Consider the following 17,724-nt stretch of genomic DNA (forward strand, 5'->3'; position numbering starts at 1 on the left):
GAACATCACCACAGTGGAATTTTCTAAAAGAGTTTAATGCATAAAGACATGACAGTGGGAAAAGGAGCTGAGGTGGTGTTAGTCTGAATTGTTTATTTCAAAGCTGTAGTGAGAAAGAGCTTCAAAAAGCCCTGAGAGTGCTCTGAGAGACAGCATTTGGGAGCCAGGGGCTATTACTTTTATACTTCAGTAGAATCTCTTTGCTTTTATGTCACTATTTCTAAAGTAGAAATGAGTTGAAGACAGGGAGAAAGAACATCAATTCTGAGTGTCTTTCTCAGGCAAAATTTTACTGAAACTAGAAAGTTTGTATAAGCAAGGACTTCCAGGCATGACAGCAAGAAACTTTTAATTCTTGTAGAGCAATTTCAAAATCTTTTGGTGAGAAAGGATGGAGTTGTATGCTGAAGCAATATGTGACAACACAAATAGCTCCATTTCCACACTCTTCAATGAGTTTGATATGCTGTAGGTGATGTCACTCTCAAGGGTGAGCATCAGACACCATTTACATCATTTACTGTGTTATACAAGCAGGGTTCTTGCTAATTTCTTGTTTGCAATATACCTGTGCCAGTTAACATATTACCTTCCCTGTTAGAGCTCCAAGAACACTTAGCAAAACATATATATATATGTGTGTATCTGTCTCAGTCTTTTAAGTAATTTTAAAGGCCTTCATTTTTAAAAGACATTAAAATATGTATATATTTTGAATGGGAGAAAGTGCATCTGCTTTAAAATTATTCACCCTTGTTCTTCTGCAGTTAGCAGCAATAAAAGACAAATGAAATCCTGATGCTGAGAACATCGAAGTATGCCTGTGCTGGGTGCTTTAGTGTGCTTAAATCTAAATGCATCCTGTAGCTGTTCCAGCTGGCTTTCAGGTGAGCACAGCCGAGGACATGGCCCAGATATGTTCCAACATTTACTCCATACACACCAAAAGACCATGGGGTATACTGCAGGTTCCATCTATCTGAGAGCCCACATTCCCAGGAATATGAACAAAACTTAATTGGCCTCTCTGTAGCTGTTTTTGACTAATTTTTACAGGATAAAGCATTTTTAGAAAAGGCTCTCTTCAGTGCTTAAAATTACATGAGGGCTTCTTCATTGTGCTCAGGAAACACAGCCAGAGGTTCTCTTTAGTGCAAGTGGCTGATTCCCAGATTTACTTTCGCCGGTTGGAATTTCAGATCTGCATGGCGCTTCACTTTTATAATGGAAAAAACAAAAGTCTGTAGCTTTATACCAGAGTAAAGGGGAAAAAAAAAATGTGCATTAATACATCAAACTTATATCCAGTTTATTTAATACCAGAGCAGTAAATACAAATAAGAGTTCTGGAATCTGGCAGTGCTAGAGCAAGATACAGCTACAAGTCTCTTAGTAGTTCTGGGATCCTGTGTGGGCTGGAAAGTTGAAGGGTGTACATGAGTAATCTGCACGTTCAGTCTCATAGATATTGACCATACTGTTAAAATATAATGCTCCTGATATGGCAGAGCAGCATCTGCAGAAAAACAAAGCAACCCTGTGCCTGTCAGCTGAGAACTATGTTCCAATATCTGTAGTCTTATAACAAGTGAAATAAACAGTCTCTTTCATTAAAAAAAAAAATGTGATCTTTGGTCAACACAATAAAATGTGCTTTAGTACTGTTTTACAACCTTACTGCTAAGATTATGTGTAACTTTTTAATGTTGTCTTACGGGTGAACACTCAAAAACTGAAAGTAACATTTCTAGTTTCAATGCAGGTAAAAATTCAGAGCAGAGGTAGGCTTCAACTCAGCCTTGTACAAAGACTGAATCCCAGCTGTTCCCCGGAATGGGTAGGAGGCAGCAATTCACCTACAGATCACTTCCCTTTCATAATTTCTGTACAATCACAGCACTTTCAAACACTTTTAAGGGCTTAAGCCCTTATTTAGTTGTCTAGAGTAAGAGCTCTGAATGTCAACTGGCAACGTATTTACTCCTGTCTGATGTTTAATATCCACTTCTGAAAAGTGTAGCTAGCATTACTTAGTGCTCTCTCCTGTGGCATTTCAATACCACAGCGATGACTAGTTGTAAGGACATTGGTTATTAGGAAAAACGCTCTCTGTGAGCACGGGTCTTACCAGCAGGCTGACCTTTAAATCCAGGCAGACATTCTAGAGAACTTGTGCACTTTACCAGCCCATGTGCTTTCCAAGCTTCTGCTCCCATCTAAGATTGAACAGTCACATCCACCTCAGAGGTAATGAAACTTTTGTTAAAGCTTACAAAAACTCTTCTGTGAAAGGGATAAACCCAGGCTTTATGCTGACCCTTGCTATAAAATTATTTCACTCAACGACAGCCCTGCCGAAACAGTCCAGTGCTCACTAACATTTCACCAACATTTCAGCTCCCACACTCCTCAACCCTCTCTACTTTCTTTCATCACTCATGGGAAAGAAAAAAAAAAAAAGAAAAGATACTGAAACAGAAGACAATACTGCTTTATACATCTTCTTCCCTACTTCTGGTGCCTCTGCAAGGCAGCTTTGCAGGTAAATACCTTTTGTAGATTTGGTGTCTAAGCATTTAATTCATATGAATTTCAGCAAGTGTAAGGCACACAAGGATCTGAGTTAAATACAAATATATTATCACATGAAGCCACAGTATTTTGCTTTTCTTTAGTGCAAATGTTCTTGCACACACACACAAAAAAAAACATACTCAGAATTCTGAAGCAAGATTTTGATCAGCAAAGCTGAGTTTACTGAAAATTATGTGGTGGACTTGGTAGTGTTTGGTTAATGGCTGGATTTGATGATCTTAAGGGTCTTTTCCAATGTAAGTGATTCTGTGAAATAACTGTTTGTATTTCAGTTGCACCTAGAAGCTCTATCTAAGACCCTGTTGGTGTCGAATAAATACAGACTAGACTTCTCCTCTGGAGCAGCTTAGAGTTTAAGTGGCACAGCCCTAAACAGTGAATCTATAGCAGTTTGAAATAGAAGGTCAGGTCTTCTAGGTCTAGACCATCCACTTGACCATACCTTTGGTTTCTACTGTCTTACTGCTCCAGATATTGACCTTTGGAGGAAATTCACTGAATCCCAAGAGCTGCCTCTGCTCCATTGCTTCAGCTTGTTCCAACTTCAAGACTAACCAGCCCTTACACAGATTTCCTTCTCTTCCCAAACATGTTGTTGATTAACTTGGCCATTGACTTGGATCCGCTTGGTCGTCTCTTCTCCTTCAGTTTGAAACTGGAAGTGATATTCCTCAGGACTTTGGTGAACATTGCCACAACTTCCTGATAATGCTCTGCTGCAGACAGTTCACAGAATTGGCACTTGTTATCTACTGCCAGCTTCTGTCCTTCATCCCAGCCAACTTCCCTCATGTGGCATAAATCCTGTTTATTGCCAACCAAAAATATTGATGACTCGACCATTCTGAAATGAAAAAGGTTCCAGTGAGAGAAAAGATATGTACAATTCTGTGTCATATGCTGTGCTATATTCAGTGTGTATGAGAAATATGTATGTTCAGGACAACAGACATTGCAAAAAAACCCAAAATGAACTAACCAGCCCCCTCACCTTGCCAAGAAGAATTCTGGTTTTCCATTTGGCAAAGGATTGTCCAGACAAGTGATTCTCTACCAGTAGATTTTCATTTTTTCTCTACTCAAAGAATTAATGTATTTTTCTATGATGCTGAGTAAATCGTCAGCAGCTGGACTTCATGAAGAAGCAACCTGATCATTATCTCCATTTATAGGTAACAGAACAGAGTCCAAGAGATACATCAGTGTCAGTGGCATAACTCAGAAGGAAACACAGGAAATCTAATTCCAAGCTTCTGCTAAAATTATTCCCTCCAGGTATTAACCTTATTTAAGAAAGTTCAGCAGTAAAACAGACAGAAAAGTGGGGTTTTTACTCCACTTCTGATATAAGTAAAGGATTTCACTCTTTTATTTAGAAAGGACCTCAGCTGACTGATGCAGGAATACACACCACCATCCCCTCTCACATCTACAGTTCTGCTGGTTCTCTTGGAAATTACTTTCTTTCTCACCATATGGTCACCCATGTGCACAAATGGTGTTGGGATCACCACTAAAGGCAGTTTAGGAGACATTTGTGGTATCACTTTCCTTTATTGTGGGAAATGCTTTCTTCAACCCCTGTATTGGTGCATCTCCATTGGTAATCGAGTGGGAGAGTAAAAGCACAGGCTGACTGCACCAGGCTTTTTAACCCGTGTAAATCACAGCAGAAATATTTATGGCAATCACTTAAATATTAGTTCTGTAAGAACTAAGAAGAAAAATCCTGATGTACTTGGGTTTGGATACAGTAAAATAGATTGTAATTTGCCACACACTTTGCCTTCACCTTGTTGTTGTCATTGTGTTATGTCACTTCAATGCTGCTGGATTTTAATTGCTACTAGGATGGCCTGCAAGCTCACAGAAGTGTTCTCAGCTTTTCTCTATGTTTGCTGGGGGGAAAAAAAGAATGCCACTTACTTTTTACAAACTCTTACGTGAGACTCTCGGATCCTGTACAGCAGTGCTTTTGCAAATGCAAATGATGCTCTGTTGCTGATATCGTAAACAATGATAAATCCATCAGCCCAGTGGAGCTCATCTGTGAGGGAGAGCTTCCCCCGATGTGGCTGAAAGAAGTTCAGAACAGAAAAAGAATGTCACTCTTGTCACTTCAGAGCATTCTCTCTGTCAAGGTGAATGTGAGAACATTCATTGCAAAAGATGTTTATTAGGTCTAGGTGCTGGCACTGAATTCAGGTGAGTACTGCTCCAAAAGCCTAATAGATAACCAACATTAAAGATGGCACTTTGGATCACTGACAAGTTCATTATGAAACATTTACACTTTGTTTAAGCAGTGAAATTCCACAACCTGTACAGCCATTGCTTATGTTGAATATTCTGCAGGGTTACATGAAACATACAGGAGCCATCAACATTTGTGTGTTTTCTGGTTATAGCTCTGGTTTGCTTGTTCCTGATATTCTGACAACAGCAAGCTTAATGATTTTCATTTGTTTTGTTTCCTCGTTGAATTGTCCAAGTTTCAAACACTAATTACCCATATGTTAAATTTCTGAAGAGCTAGAAAAAAAATCTTTCCATCTGTAGCTTAGTTTAATAAAACTAGTGACAAAAGTCACTCGAGTGATAAAGGGTTATACTAATCCTTGTCTCCCTTCACACCAAGGAACTGTCACACTTCTGATTTCCAGAAAGCAACAGCTGTAAACTGTACCATTAAGCAAAGGAATATAATTTCAAAACTATTTAAAATTAGCTTATCTCTGCACATGATTTGGCAGCAGCTAGCAAGACCATGAGACCTAAAATAGATAAAATACTGGAAGCTGATCAGGAAAAAAATAAATTTAAAAAATTTACTTTGGCTCTGTGGAAAACCCATTTTGAATAGTAAACTGAAGACTGCTTAAGTTGGTCCCTTACTAGTTTAGCACTTTGCTACTGCAATGTATGATCTCCACTGCCATCCCACCCTGGCTGCCTTGATTAGCTCAGCATTAGGGCACCACTGTAGCACCATGAACATCTGGACTGTGATTGACCACGAGGGATGGTCACTGAATGCTGGCAGTGAAAGGGGATGCATGAGAAAAAAAAATGACTCAAGTTCCCAGAACTGTCTAAAGACTTCAGCATTTTCAGTGGAAGATTTTTAATGCTGTGGAGACTGTGCAGCAGGTTTAGGGGCAGGAAAGGTGACTCAGGAAAGGTGTGTCACAGCTGTTTCCCAGGTGAATGAAGGGACAGTGAGCTTTGCACAACAGGAATCCAGCTACTAATGGGAAGCCTCAGGGAGCAGGAAGATTTTGGGAAGCAGAAACAAAAATGACAACTTTTCCTTCCACAGTCTGGTCCTGTTTTCTTCTCCAGTTCCCATGGGATACAGGATCCCCAAAACCCATCCAAGTCCTGTCAGACAACAGGCAATACCACCTCTACCTGTTCCTGTACAGGAACTAAGAAGAGGTTGGGAAGAAAGAAGAAAACAGCCAAAGTTAGGCCTTGTTCCTAAGGAAAAACTAGTACAAGACAGCTCAGAGTGTACTAGCACAAACCTGTGCCCATACTGCAGCAACCAAAGTCTCTCCTCATAATTTAGGCCTAATCTGTTTAACCCTATCCAGCTGCCACTCCCAATGTTTCAATAGCTTAACAAAGAGTTGCCCCCATGCCACAGGATTTAATATGACAGCAAGTGGAAGCTGTAGGCAAGCTGAGGAAAGGGCTCTCAGACAGGTGGAAGCAAGCCCACAAAGGCAGCCTCTGAGAGGAATATGACAAGGGAAGACTCCATCGTGTTACATGACACAGCGCCTGTTTTGGGATCCTCAGTGCCCTGGGACAAGCAATGCTGTTCGTCTTTACACCGGTTAAGTTTTTAAGTCCTTGAATTTAAGCATGGGTCAGGCTTTCAGTGATTTGGCTTTCATATTAGCGTTCCTTACCCCAGTTGGTAAGAGGCAAGATAGCTGCCAAAAGGGAACCTGGAGAGCCAGTGTGATCAGATGAACCTAGGTCTGCATGTGTTACACAGACCCTAAGTGTCTCTATTCCTGTAAATTAAGTAAATTAATCCAGAATGTTATGTCAGAGTGGTTTACTGTGATTAAATTTTAATTGTCAAAGTGTACAAGCGGCATTATGGCTTTCCTTGGAAAAGGAAATTGTTCTGGGAATGCAAGCCTTACTTCCAGGCCTGTCTACTTTGACTGTTTCTGCAGCCATTTAATAAACTGTTTGCTTTATAAGCTAAATGTCATTCCTTTAGAGCATTTGAGAAAGCGGCATGTAATGCAATAACTTATCTCTGTATTTACCCATGTAAATAAAAGTGATGTTATTTCTTTTAGTATTATTCCAAAATGCAAAAGCATTTCCAGAAAATTTCAGCAATGAAGGGTTTCTTTGATGAAATGGGAAAGTACTCAATAGATCTGAGCCCCAGCAACTATAAAATTTCAGTGTTTAAAAAAAAAACAACCAAAAGGGCAAGCACAAATTCCAACAACCAAAAGTAACCCCTTGACCCTTTTTAGCATACACACAGGTAATGAAGAACAGCTTTTCTTTACCGTCCTCCTGCTAAATTCTTACCTGTGAACAAGGGTCATAAATTTCCAGGTGTATCTGCCTCCCATCCAGGCACAAGTGTTTAGTGTAGATGCATTCTAAAAGACAGAAATTATCCAAAGAAAATCAGTGTTACTGACTGGGGATGACAGTGAAAAGAAAAAGCAACAGCGAAATTTGATAATACTGAGGATTCCTTGAGTACTGGTTGGTTGTTTTTTTCAACACATTTTTGTCTCTGATCTAGTGTTTTTGCAGGTGAGGAGGGTTGTTAGGGAGGGGGGTTTTTTGTATGTTTGTTTTGCGGTTTTGTTGTTGCTGACTGGTTGTTTGCTTCCTTTTTTTGAACACACACTGGAAACAAACCTATTTAATTCTGCACCAATCAACCCCTTAGGCAGACCAACACCATTTCACTGTGGTGTTCCCACTGAAGTCTTGGTGAATGAATACTTTCAGACCCCACTTTTCCTCTTCCAGAATGGAGGAGAGGGGAATACACAATCCTCACAATCAGCTAAGTGTTGATGATCACTCAGCTTGATACCAGGGCTCAGGATTATAAAAGCAGTCAGCCCGGCTATGTGCAGTTCTGATTCTGCACAAAAGTTGTTATTTAGCAATAATGTTTATTTACCATGGCATCTGGTGCTTTAAGAGTTCTCATACTAGGCAGCATTAGACCAAGAGTATTTACAGGATCATGCCCTTAGGATCTAGTCCAAAAATATTTCTGTAGCGTCAGTTCTCAGATTTGGGACTCTCCGCCAGCACTGGCAACATTGGGAACTCTACTGCAGACACACCATCACTGTTATTTTAGGCAGCAGGATGTTCTAAGCAAGTGTAACCAGTCTGTGGTTGCCAGCAGGCTTTCTACACTATAATTTGTCATTTTCTGAACTACAGGGACAAGAATTGCTGTTGACACTACAGAAAACACACTTGAAACTGTGTAATGAGGGATAGCTCTGTGATCTCTGGAATTCAGCATCTTCAGCATTCTTCATGCTCATCTTAAGAGTTCATCTGACAATAAACTATCAGTCCCAAGCATCACAGGATATAAATTCTACAGCCACTTGCTCGTTCCCTTAATTTAAAAAAAAAAAAAAAATTATGATTATTTTGACTCCACTAACAGTGTTATGATCTTTATTTTACCATCCCTATTCCTGCTTTCTTCATCTCTAGAAATAATGCTAAACTTATCTTCCAACAAACTTTTGTTAACAAATAACAATGTTCTGGGGGTTTGACATGCCTTTTCCAGAACTTGCAGTACTGGAGGCTCAGAACAGAACCTGGTTTTGGTTGTAGGTGGCTGGAACACACATAGAGCCCAGGGAGCACTACATAATTTCCATGTGACAGCTTAGACCTCGAGCACCCAGCTGGGACACAAACTGTCTGCTCAGTCTGTGTTTGTATAATAACAAGTAATGGTAGAGCACACGTGTACAATTGTAGCTCTTCCTTCAGAATAAGTTAATTTGGATATATTCAGTAAGGATCAGCTTAGTACTTCTTTTTGCTTTGTTATTTATGGATCACTAGAAGCTACTCTGATTCCTGTGGTGGAAAAAAAAAGTGTGGATAGAGTCTTTCACTTTAGCAGGGAGAGAGAAAATGCAACCTCGTTAAGTTTAGGGGCTTCTGCCATATCAGCTGGGGTGGCAGCACACTTCCAAAGTTATTTGTCTATCAGCTGAACTGTATTTCCACCCGGGATGTAAAAGCCCAAGTCCTGCTTTGCCACCTTCCAAGACTACGAAGTGTCTGAAGGATCTGCATCTTCATTCTGCCAAGAACGTGGCGTGTTATCCTGTGTACAGCGAGGCTTTCCTCAAGCCACCAAACCAGCACACTCCTGCTTCACTGGGGGCCTCGCGTCATGCTTTGAGTGCCAGATAAACAATCTGCTTCCCCTCTCCCCCGGAGCCGAGGAGGGGGTGTTCAGTAGAACAGGTGTTGGGTTTTTTTCCAGTCTATTCCTTTACTCTCTCCATCTCCTCTCCGATCGAGCTGCCCATAACACACCCTCGCTCCGCACTCGCAGCCCGGTTCTTTCCCGTCCCCAGCTGCTGTGCGAGGAGCGCCCCGCCAGCCCCGTGCCCGAGGCTCTGCGCTTCGGGGCGATCTCTCCCCCGCCGCCCGGCTCGCCCTTTCCCCTCCCCAGGGCTTACACTCCACCAGGACCTCTCGCCCATGACCCAGCGGAAACTCAAACCTTCCCAAAAAGTTCTGCGACACCGCGGGTTTACCCCGTTTCTCCATCAAATAAGCGCTTGAAGCGTCGCCCGTCGCGCTCCCCGGGGCCCCCTCCCGTCCGTCCCCGCGGAGCCGCGGCGCTCACCGGCGCTGGACGCGTACTCTCCGATGAACCTCCGCGTCAGGAACCGCACCGCCAGCGCTGCGGGAGAGAAGCAGAGCCACGTTTAGCGGGGCCGCGCCTCCCCCCTCCACCGACCCCGAGGCATTCCCTGCTTTTCCCCCTTACCCGACTTGCCGGCTCCGCTGCCGCCCAGCACGGCCACCTTCACCTCGGCCATTCCGCCGCCACGCCGCCCCCGCCGCCTCCGAGCCTTTAAAGCGCCTCGGGCGACACCGCCCCGCATCCCGCATCCCTCATCCCGCCTCCTCCCGGCTCCCCGCCCGCCGGCGCCGAGGGACGTGCAGCTCCCCGCGGCGGGGCCCGGCCTTTTCAGCTTCTGAGAGGCGCCTTCCTCCTCATCCTCCTCCCCACAAGTGCCCAAGTGCCGTCCCCCGTGGCGCAAACTTTCTGCAGGTCGCCTTCCTGCCGCCGCCCCGGGCGGGCTGGCGGGTCCCTCGCCTCCTCCTCCTGCCTTCCGTGCGCTCAGGAGCCAGGGGAAAAAGGAAAACAAGAAATAGAAAAGAAACAAGGAAAAAACCCCGTGTGTGTGTGTGTGGTGTTTGGTTTTGCTCCAAGTTTGTTTTGCAGGCTTGCAGTCACTTTATACCAGGAATATGAAAGTGAAGAAACTAAAGTGATTATTTTCTTTTTTTTAAGTGTTTCTGAGGGTGACTTGCTATTAAAAAAAAAAAAAAAAAAGGTGGTTTGGCTTCTCTGGTGTTCTGTGCCCCAGGTTTCAAAACTCTCATCTAACTCTCATTAAAACTCTAATCTTGTAAAAAACTTCTGTGGGCCTGCCTTTTTATGCCTGAAAATGTTTTTTATAGAATCTAAATTTGAAGTTATGTGGCGCATGGTGTTTGGCTGAGGCTAACAGTACACCTGTCAAAAGGGAAAATGTGAAATTGCAAAATACTACAGATGTGAAAGGTGAGGTAGAAGGGGCTTACTCCACCAAAAAGACACCCTGTGTCTGCTGTACCTCTTTGTTGTGAGGTTCTCCCAGTGCTCTCTAATGGTTATTTGGTTCTGAAAGGGCACAAAATACATCTGTGCAAAGGTTTACTTAGTCCACTGCTAAATAAGAGATTGCTTTAATATCCAGGCTGGTTGCACTTTTATACTTGTTCTGTTCACGTTTATTTTATTTGGTTTATACAACTTTAGTATACTTATTCTGATATTTCTACTCTCTTCTGATGGGACTGTTGTGCATCATATAAATCATTCAATCAAGCACTGCTGCAGTGTGCTTGCTAGGGTGTATTACAGGTACAAGAGATTTACATGAGCTCAAGAAAACAGGCAGGCAAGGTGTTTGAATTTTTGTTTGTTACAGCTGATGGAGATGCTTAGTGTAGGAAAATGTATTTAAAAATAAACAGGCAGGTGCAACTTGGCTCCAAAGTCCCTGCTTAAAAGTTGCTAAAGCTAGAGGTGTGATCAGAGGATACATCTATTTTGCTTTATGGAGGTATTTTCACAGAATCATAGAATGGCCGGGGTTGGAAGGGACCTTAAAGATCATCCAGTTTCAACCCCCCTGCCATGGGCAGAGACACCTTCCACTATCCCAGGTTGCTCCAAGCCCTATCCAACCTGGCCTTGAGCACTTCCAGGGATGGGACATCCATAACTTCTCTGTGCAGCCTGTGCCAGGGTCTCACCACCCTGACAGTAAATAATTTTTTCCTAATATCTAACTACCTTTCAGTTTGAAACCCTTCCCCCTTGTCCTGTTCTGCTGCTGCTTGCTCACAAGACAAAAGTTATCAAAGTGTCTAAAAGAACTTTAGTCTGACTTTTTTTGCTATTTTAACATTTGCTTTTGGAATAGCAGGATGCTGAAGTCACTAGGCTTGAGTCAATATTAGTGTAACAGGCACAACTTGATATTTTGCTATTTCATGTACATTGAAACCACTGCAACAGCCCAGAGAGACTTTACAGGAAGCTTAGCATCAATATTGAGGCAGCTTGCTAAACATCAAATGCTGTGGTACTAAACATTGTACTTGAGATGTGAATTGTCCAAACTCCTATTTTATACTCTCTGCAAAGGGAAGAACAGAATCCAAGTCTCCTGTGCTGGTTATTTGAACTTAACTATATAAACACATCCCTCGCCTAAACAGCAGATATGATGACCAAATTAGGGTGTTGCACATGTTAAAGAATGTACTGCCTGGGACTTTTATTTCTTTTAGTAAAACAATAAAGTGTATTAAGGAGACTGAGATGATTTGTTGGGTGTATTTGGTAGGCATATAACTTAAAGCATTAGAGAAACTAAGTTTAATTGAAGATTAAACAACATGAATGTTTCTTTTCTGAAAGACTGTATTTCTCCAGCCCTTCCTAGAATGAAGTGGAATTGAGAAAATTTATAATGGAAGGAACTCCTGAATATCCACTTTTCTGTCCATTTTCTATTATTACTGCTGCATTTTCCTTTTACAAGGGTATACACAGAGATATTTTTTAATTTCTTCACACATGGAGGACAAATCTCAAATTTCTTCTACATCAACACCCACACAAAACTTGTGAGCAAAAGTTGCCCACCCATCTAAGCAACACCATTTTTGACACTTCAAGCTGCAATAACACTTCTGTTGATCAGCTTGTTGAAAAGCTTTGATTAACATGAAGCTTGAGGGAAAGTATCACTTGCTAGAAGAAATGCTGCAAACTGAACATATATTTTTATTAACTATTTGCCTAGATTTGGCCTTTTATATAGAAGTTTGTGGTAGATGTTGCAGTAATGCCTCTTTAAATTGCCTTAGCTGCTTGCTTTCTTTGAGTGTTGACTGTCCTTACCTGCAGCTTGTACAGTTGTCACTTTCTGTTCCTTCCATTTCCAAATCTGTCTGTTCTGGAATGGTTTTACCTTCATTACCCATGGGTGTAAATATCTGTGTAAGGTTAGAGGTGTACAGAAAATAGTTCACCTCTCTAATGAGCAGAAGATTGCATGTGAGTTTCACATGTGAGCTGGTCAAAAATGAGTTAAATCTGTGCTGCTCAAGTGACCAGTGAGTAAACTTTGTCTACATGTGTAAAGCTCTGCTATGAAAATAGTAGGCTTCTAATAGATATAATAAAAAAAAAAATATTAACCAAATAAATTACTTTTTTTCAGTGAACATGGTAGAGGATTGATTTTGAATCGTTTAGCCTAAAATTTTTCAGAATTCTGCAGGTCACTGCTCAAATGAGGTCATTTTACATTTCATCCCCAGTTTTGTAAATTGGGATGTCTGTGGCTTGATGCCAAGACCTCTGAGAATCAAAACTGCTTGTGGGGAAAATTAATATCAGGAAAACACTTACTTTCCATTTTAGCCTTTTTCATGCAGCCTGGCTGGTGGAAAGAAGGTGGAATTGGGAGTATATAGCTAACTGTACTCTGTGAACAAGAAAAATGCCTCAATCCAAAAAGCTTAGTTAGAAACCACTGGCTGAAGCAGGTGCCTGCTGTTTGCTGTGTATGGCAGAGAATTTCCATAACTTGGTCTATGTCCCTGCAGAATTAGTCCCCTTTTGGCTTATGGAGTAATGTCTTCCAGGTAAGATCTTTTAAAGCCCACTTTCCACTAAATCTTCAGGTGGAGTGGTTTAAATTTTACATCTGCTGCTCTGACATGAGCACACGAACTGGCCAGCTAGATGTCTAAAACCACAGCAAAACTAACAAAACTAGAAGAACAGGATTTTCAGCTGAATTTGATGTTTTCATCACCTATAGGCTTGGATACGTTCCTCAGGGGAATGCACAGAGGTATTTATTCACGACAGCAAGAAAGTGTGATAGAGCATAATCCCAGTTACTTCTCTTTGTGTGGTGCCATGGAATAGATGAAAACTGCCATTTTCCTCCTGAATTGCTGAACTGCTCTTAGAGGTAGGTTGTTTTATTAAGGGATTGAAATTTTATCTCTCTGGCCATGGGAAAGTTCTTGGTTTGGGGTTTTTGTAGCAGAAATTACACATTTGCTCAATGATAAAGTACTGTTAGTGCACGAGGTAAAGTGTCAAGTTGATTTTCAGTGTCTTACATTAAGTACATACCTGAACCATTTGTTTGACATCTGTTCTATGCAAACTTTAGGATACAGATAATCTTTTGAATGTATAACCATGAAGGGACTAGCACACGATAAAAACCTCTACATTTCACTGCAATGCAAATATTACAGCATTAAAATAATCTCATCATATGGCTTGGACTGCCCCATGAAAGCTTTAAAAAAATCCTTCTTGAATAATTAAGGTGTTAATGACAAGAGGCAAGGGAATTTAAATGGTATATATCTTCCTTATATATAATTATTGTACATTCTAATTTTGGACAGAATTCTGCTTTGCTTGAGTCTCATGTAAGACATTTTTTCCCCAGGAAACAGAAATCATTAAACACTTAACCTCATCCAAGTTCAGAAAAATGTGAGTTGCAAGGCCAAACACTCTCAGAAGGTGCTTATACCCAAATCCCAACATAAAGAAGACACTTTTTATTTTTAGTGCCTAGGGAAATGTTATTTAAAGTTTCAGAGCTCTAGTTGTAACAGAACACAATTTATTTTATTCTTTAATTATGTTCTGTTCAAAAATTTATTTTTCATAATTTATATTAAAAGTGAAACTCAGTATACAGAGGAAGTTGTTGATAATCTCGCTAGAAATGAAAAAAAAAAAAAGAGAGATCTGTTTCTGTAATGGAATTTGTCAGACAGGAATATTGCTCATTGAGTTAATTTTAAGTGTTGGAGATTCTTTTCCCCTCTTTTGGCATTGGAAGAAAAATAGTTGCTTTCCAGATATGCTTTGCAAAAGTTTAAAAATAAGACAGGGAATATCATCCTAAAGTAATTAAACAGTCTTGTGATAGAGAAATATTTATTTTAGGTTTAAAAAACCCAGGCTGAAGTCCGTGACTTGAATCAAACAACAATTTCAAATTCTCTTTCTTACATCCCAGGTGACTGCAAAACTCTTAAGGGATGAAACCAGTTTTTGTTCTCTGTCACGGATGTTATTTATACAAGAAATTAAAAACAAACAAACAAAACCCCGCCAAAAGAACCCCCACAAACCAAAAACAGGTGTGGTAAAAAGTGCTACAAGAAGCCATGATGTTTCAGAGAAGATTAACCTTTGCCACCAGGTTATTTGGTACACTGATTTTTTTTTCCCCTGTGCCTAAATTTCCATCTCTGATTTGATAAACATTATGACCAAAGACCATTTCTGGTGGTTTGCCCATTTGGATGTTCACACGTGAAAAAGGGAAATTAAAACAAAAAAAAGAAGGGCGAAAACTACTGAGCTGTCAGAAAACTGACACAAAAACACATAATGAAAAAACTTATATGATTTCTGGCAACTGGAGAAAAAACCTGTGAACTTGCATTCTACAAGCAATTAAGACGACTTCTTTTAGGAAAGAACAAAGAGATAGTGCTTAATTTAACTAATGTCTCTTATTTTTTTAATTTATTAGGAAAAAAATATGGGGGGTTGTGATATGAAGAGGATTTAGTATTTTAGAAAATGAATACAAACAGTATTTATATGTTTTCTCCTACAATCTATGTGTCCCACATACAAAAATTGTGGGAACTACAACTGATGGCTTTCCCCTAAAATATATGAAAGGAATAGGGGCCTGGAAACAGATGATACGAGCAAAGCATTAGATTAGAAGTTTTCCCTGACTGTGAAGTAGGAAAAACAGACCACAATGAACTTTGAAACGGATTGAAGAGCCAGTCACTGTTAAAGTTCAGGGCTGGATAAGACACCCAACCTATTTCTCCTGTGATGCCAAATGCTTTTTAGTGATCATTGATGTTTGTTGAGTCTGCATCATGATGAAAGTCCTGCTGAAAGTTCTTAAATGAGTTACAGGGAGATAAAACCCGGGTTTGAATTTGCAGCATTTTAACCATTCTGCAACAAAATGCTGGCACTTATGTTCTTATCTCACGTGAACATGTGAGATAACGCTGATCTGCAAGGGAAGTCAGGTCTTTCTGCACGGTGCTTTAGCTGGGAGTGTTGAGCTACAGTGTCTTGCCCTCTGCTTGGGGCCCTTTCAAGTTTAATGCCAGCTCTTTCAACAGGATAGGCTTGAGGTTGCTTCCATGAGTCTAGAGATGAAGGGAGACTCCAGCTGAGCATGCTCCTTGTCACTGCCAGTTCTCCCCACTCTCAAAATCAGATCTTGTGCATTTTGTGATTGTAGATATATTCTGAAAGATCTGTGTCTTTGAACAGTGTATATGAAGCAGAGGATGAGGTTTTTTTCCCAGCAAGGCTTACCTTGCTATAAATCCATTACTTTAATCATTATGGGTTGTGAGAAGGAGGGACACAGTTTCTTCTTAAAGATTTTATGTTTTCTTACTATATTTAGTGTATTTATTACTATGCTATTACTATATTTGGTGTAGATTTAATATATTTTTCAATGTTTGCCTGTGTTGTGTGTTAAAATGTTTGTCTGTGAGTTATATGGCATCTCATGCCAGTGTATTTTAAATTAGGCTTTTAGTAGATCACAGCATAAATAAGCAATTACTAAACTCTTAATTTCTGCTAGATTAGTGAAGCTCGGAGTGCAGAAGTTGTGTTATGGTCAATACATATTAGAAGAATAAAGTAGAAAATGAGAATAGTCAACATTTATTCGTAACTTGTTGCTCTGTGGGAGATGTTCACTCTCCAAATGCAAAATGCTAAATGTGTCAGAATATAAACATTGCAGGGAAATACAGAGCTGTTTCTAGCTCTGTGGTTGCCATGGTTTAGGTCCAGGAAAACACTCAAGAAAAGATTTAGTGTTCATCTTAAGCTGATAAAAAGTTGTTTATATCCAACTCTACCCTCTGTTTCTTCCTGTGGATCCTTGTGATTTCTGTAGAATTCAATCTTATGGTCTTGTAGTCCCTTGACTGAACAGATCAGTTTGCTGATATGATATAAAAATAAACTTTAAAAAAAAAGTTTTTGCACTAGGTTTTATCTTGAACCACTTAACTGAATGGACCCGACACTGTATCACAAATAGTGGGATAGAGAAGGATGTGGGAAATGTAACCATGAGCAGGATGAAGGACACAGCTGCAACTTTCCAAAGTAGCCTGCAGTTGCAACAGCTTTAGAATAGTTGGGCAAATTTTAGCTAAACAAGTCCCTGGGACCAGCTTTTCTGCATCCCAGGTTTCTGAAAGTGTTTTCTGTCTTTGAAAGATCATGGAGATTGGGATGTCTTTGATGATTGGGAAAAGATGTTTTTTAGACCCATCCTCAGGAAAAGCACAGAAGGGACAGTAACTTATGGGAAGGGATCATCTCCTCTGCTCAGAGTTCATTAGACCATGCCTGGAAAACTACTTTTGGTTTTGCCACCCCTCTCCCCTGGAAGAATGCTGTGTGACTGGAGGAAGTGCAGCAGAGAGTGCCAAGAAGACAAGGGGCATGGAGCACTTGCCATGTGAGGAGAGGACTGGAGCCCTCCAGCACATATGAGGAGCTTACTGAGAAGTTGAAACCAGACTCTTGACAGTGGTGCACAGTGGGAGGACAAGAAATAGCAGGCTCAGATTAAAAAGGGAGAGTTTCAGACTGGGTATAAGGGAAACCCTGCCTGCCATGAGGACAATCAGGCAGCCCATCCTCATAGACTGGCTAGGGAAATGGCCAGTGACTTGAACTGAAAACTGGACGCTTGGAAGGGTTGTGATCAGTGTCACAAAGTTCAGAAGAGGTTCAGTCACTGGTGTACCCCAGTCATCAATAATGAGGCCAGTGTTGCCTAATATCCTCAATCAGAAACTTGATAATAGGACAGAGTATCTTGCTGTATTTGATGGTATCTTGCATCATATTTGATGGTAAACTAAGCTGAATGTCCTTTTAAGTCCATACCCACTTCATTTATGATGGGCCACTAAAAACATTTTTAAAAGCTCTTGGAAATTCTTTAAGGTGCAGCTATTGCAAGATGTAATCCATGTGAAAAGGTGCTGAGCACTCCAAAATCCATCAGCCGGAACAGGCAATTCATAATATGTGATTTTGCTTACATTCTATCATGGGCTTGTACTCTTTTAAAACAGTCCTAGAGAATTTGCAAGTAGAGGATAATTAGAGTTATTTATTAGTGTACTGTAGTGTATCATTCTAGTGAGAACACTCCAGTGGCT

At 40.7% G+C, this 17,724-nt stretch overlaps 1 protein-coding gene across 2 annotated transcripts; it reads right to left on the minus strand.

Annotated features, from left to right (window-relative positions):
- Positions 1–1,288: 1,288 nt before the first annotated feature.
- On the minus strand, positions 1,289–9,976 carry RERGL (RERG like). Of its 2 annotated transcripts, XM_042050320.1 has the most exons (5): positions 9,638–9,974; positions 9,494–9,550; positions 7,162–7,235; positions 4,522–4,670; positions 1,289–3,439 (listed from the first exon to the last, which is right to left on the minus strand). In XM_042050320.1, the coding sequence occupies exons 1-5, from the start codon at positions 9,753–9,755 to the stop codon at positions 3,157–3,159; spliced, it is 681 nt and encodes a 226-aa protein (XP_041906254.1). In that variant the 5' UTR covers positions 9,756–9,974; the 3' UTR covers positions 1,289–3,156. The 2 variants fall into 2 exon arrangements, with proteins under 2 accessions (XP_041906254.1, XP_041906255.1); XM_042050321.1 differs by lacking the exon at positions 9,494–9,550 and having other exon boundaries at positions 9,638–9,976.
- Positions 9,977–17,724: the final 7,748 nt, after the last annotated feature.

The sequence above is a fragment of the Corvus kubaryi genome, unplaced genomic scaffold (assembly GCF_017639235.1).
Source record: "Corvus kubaryi isolate FWS band 111438036 unplaced genomic scaffold, C.kubaryi_AGA036_p1.0 72, whole genome shotgun sequence".
In the NCBI taxonomy this organism is placed as follows: Eukaryota; Metazoa; Chordata; class Aves; order Passeriformes; family Corvidae; genus Corvus; species Corvus kubaryi.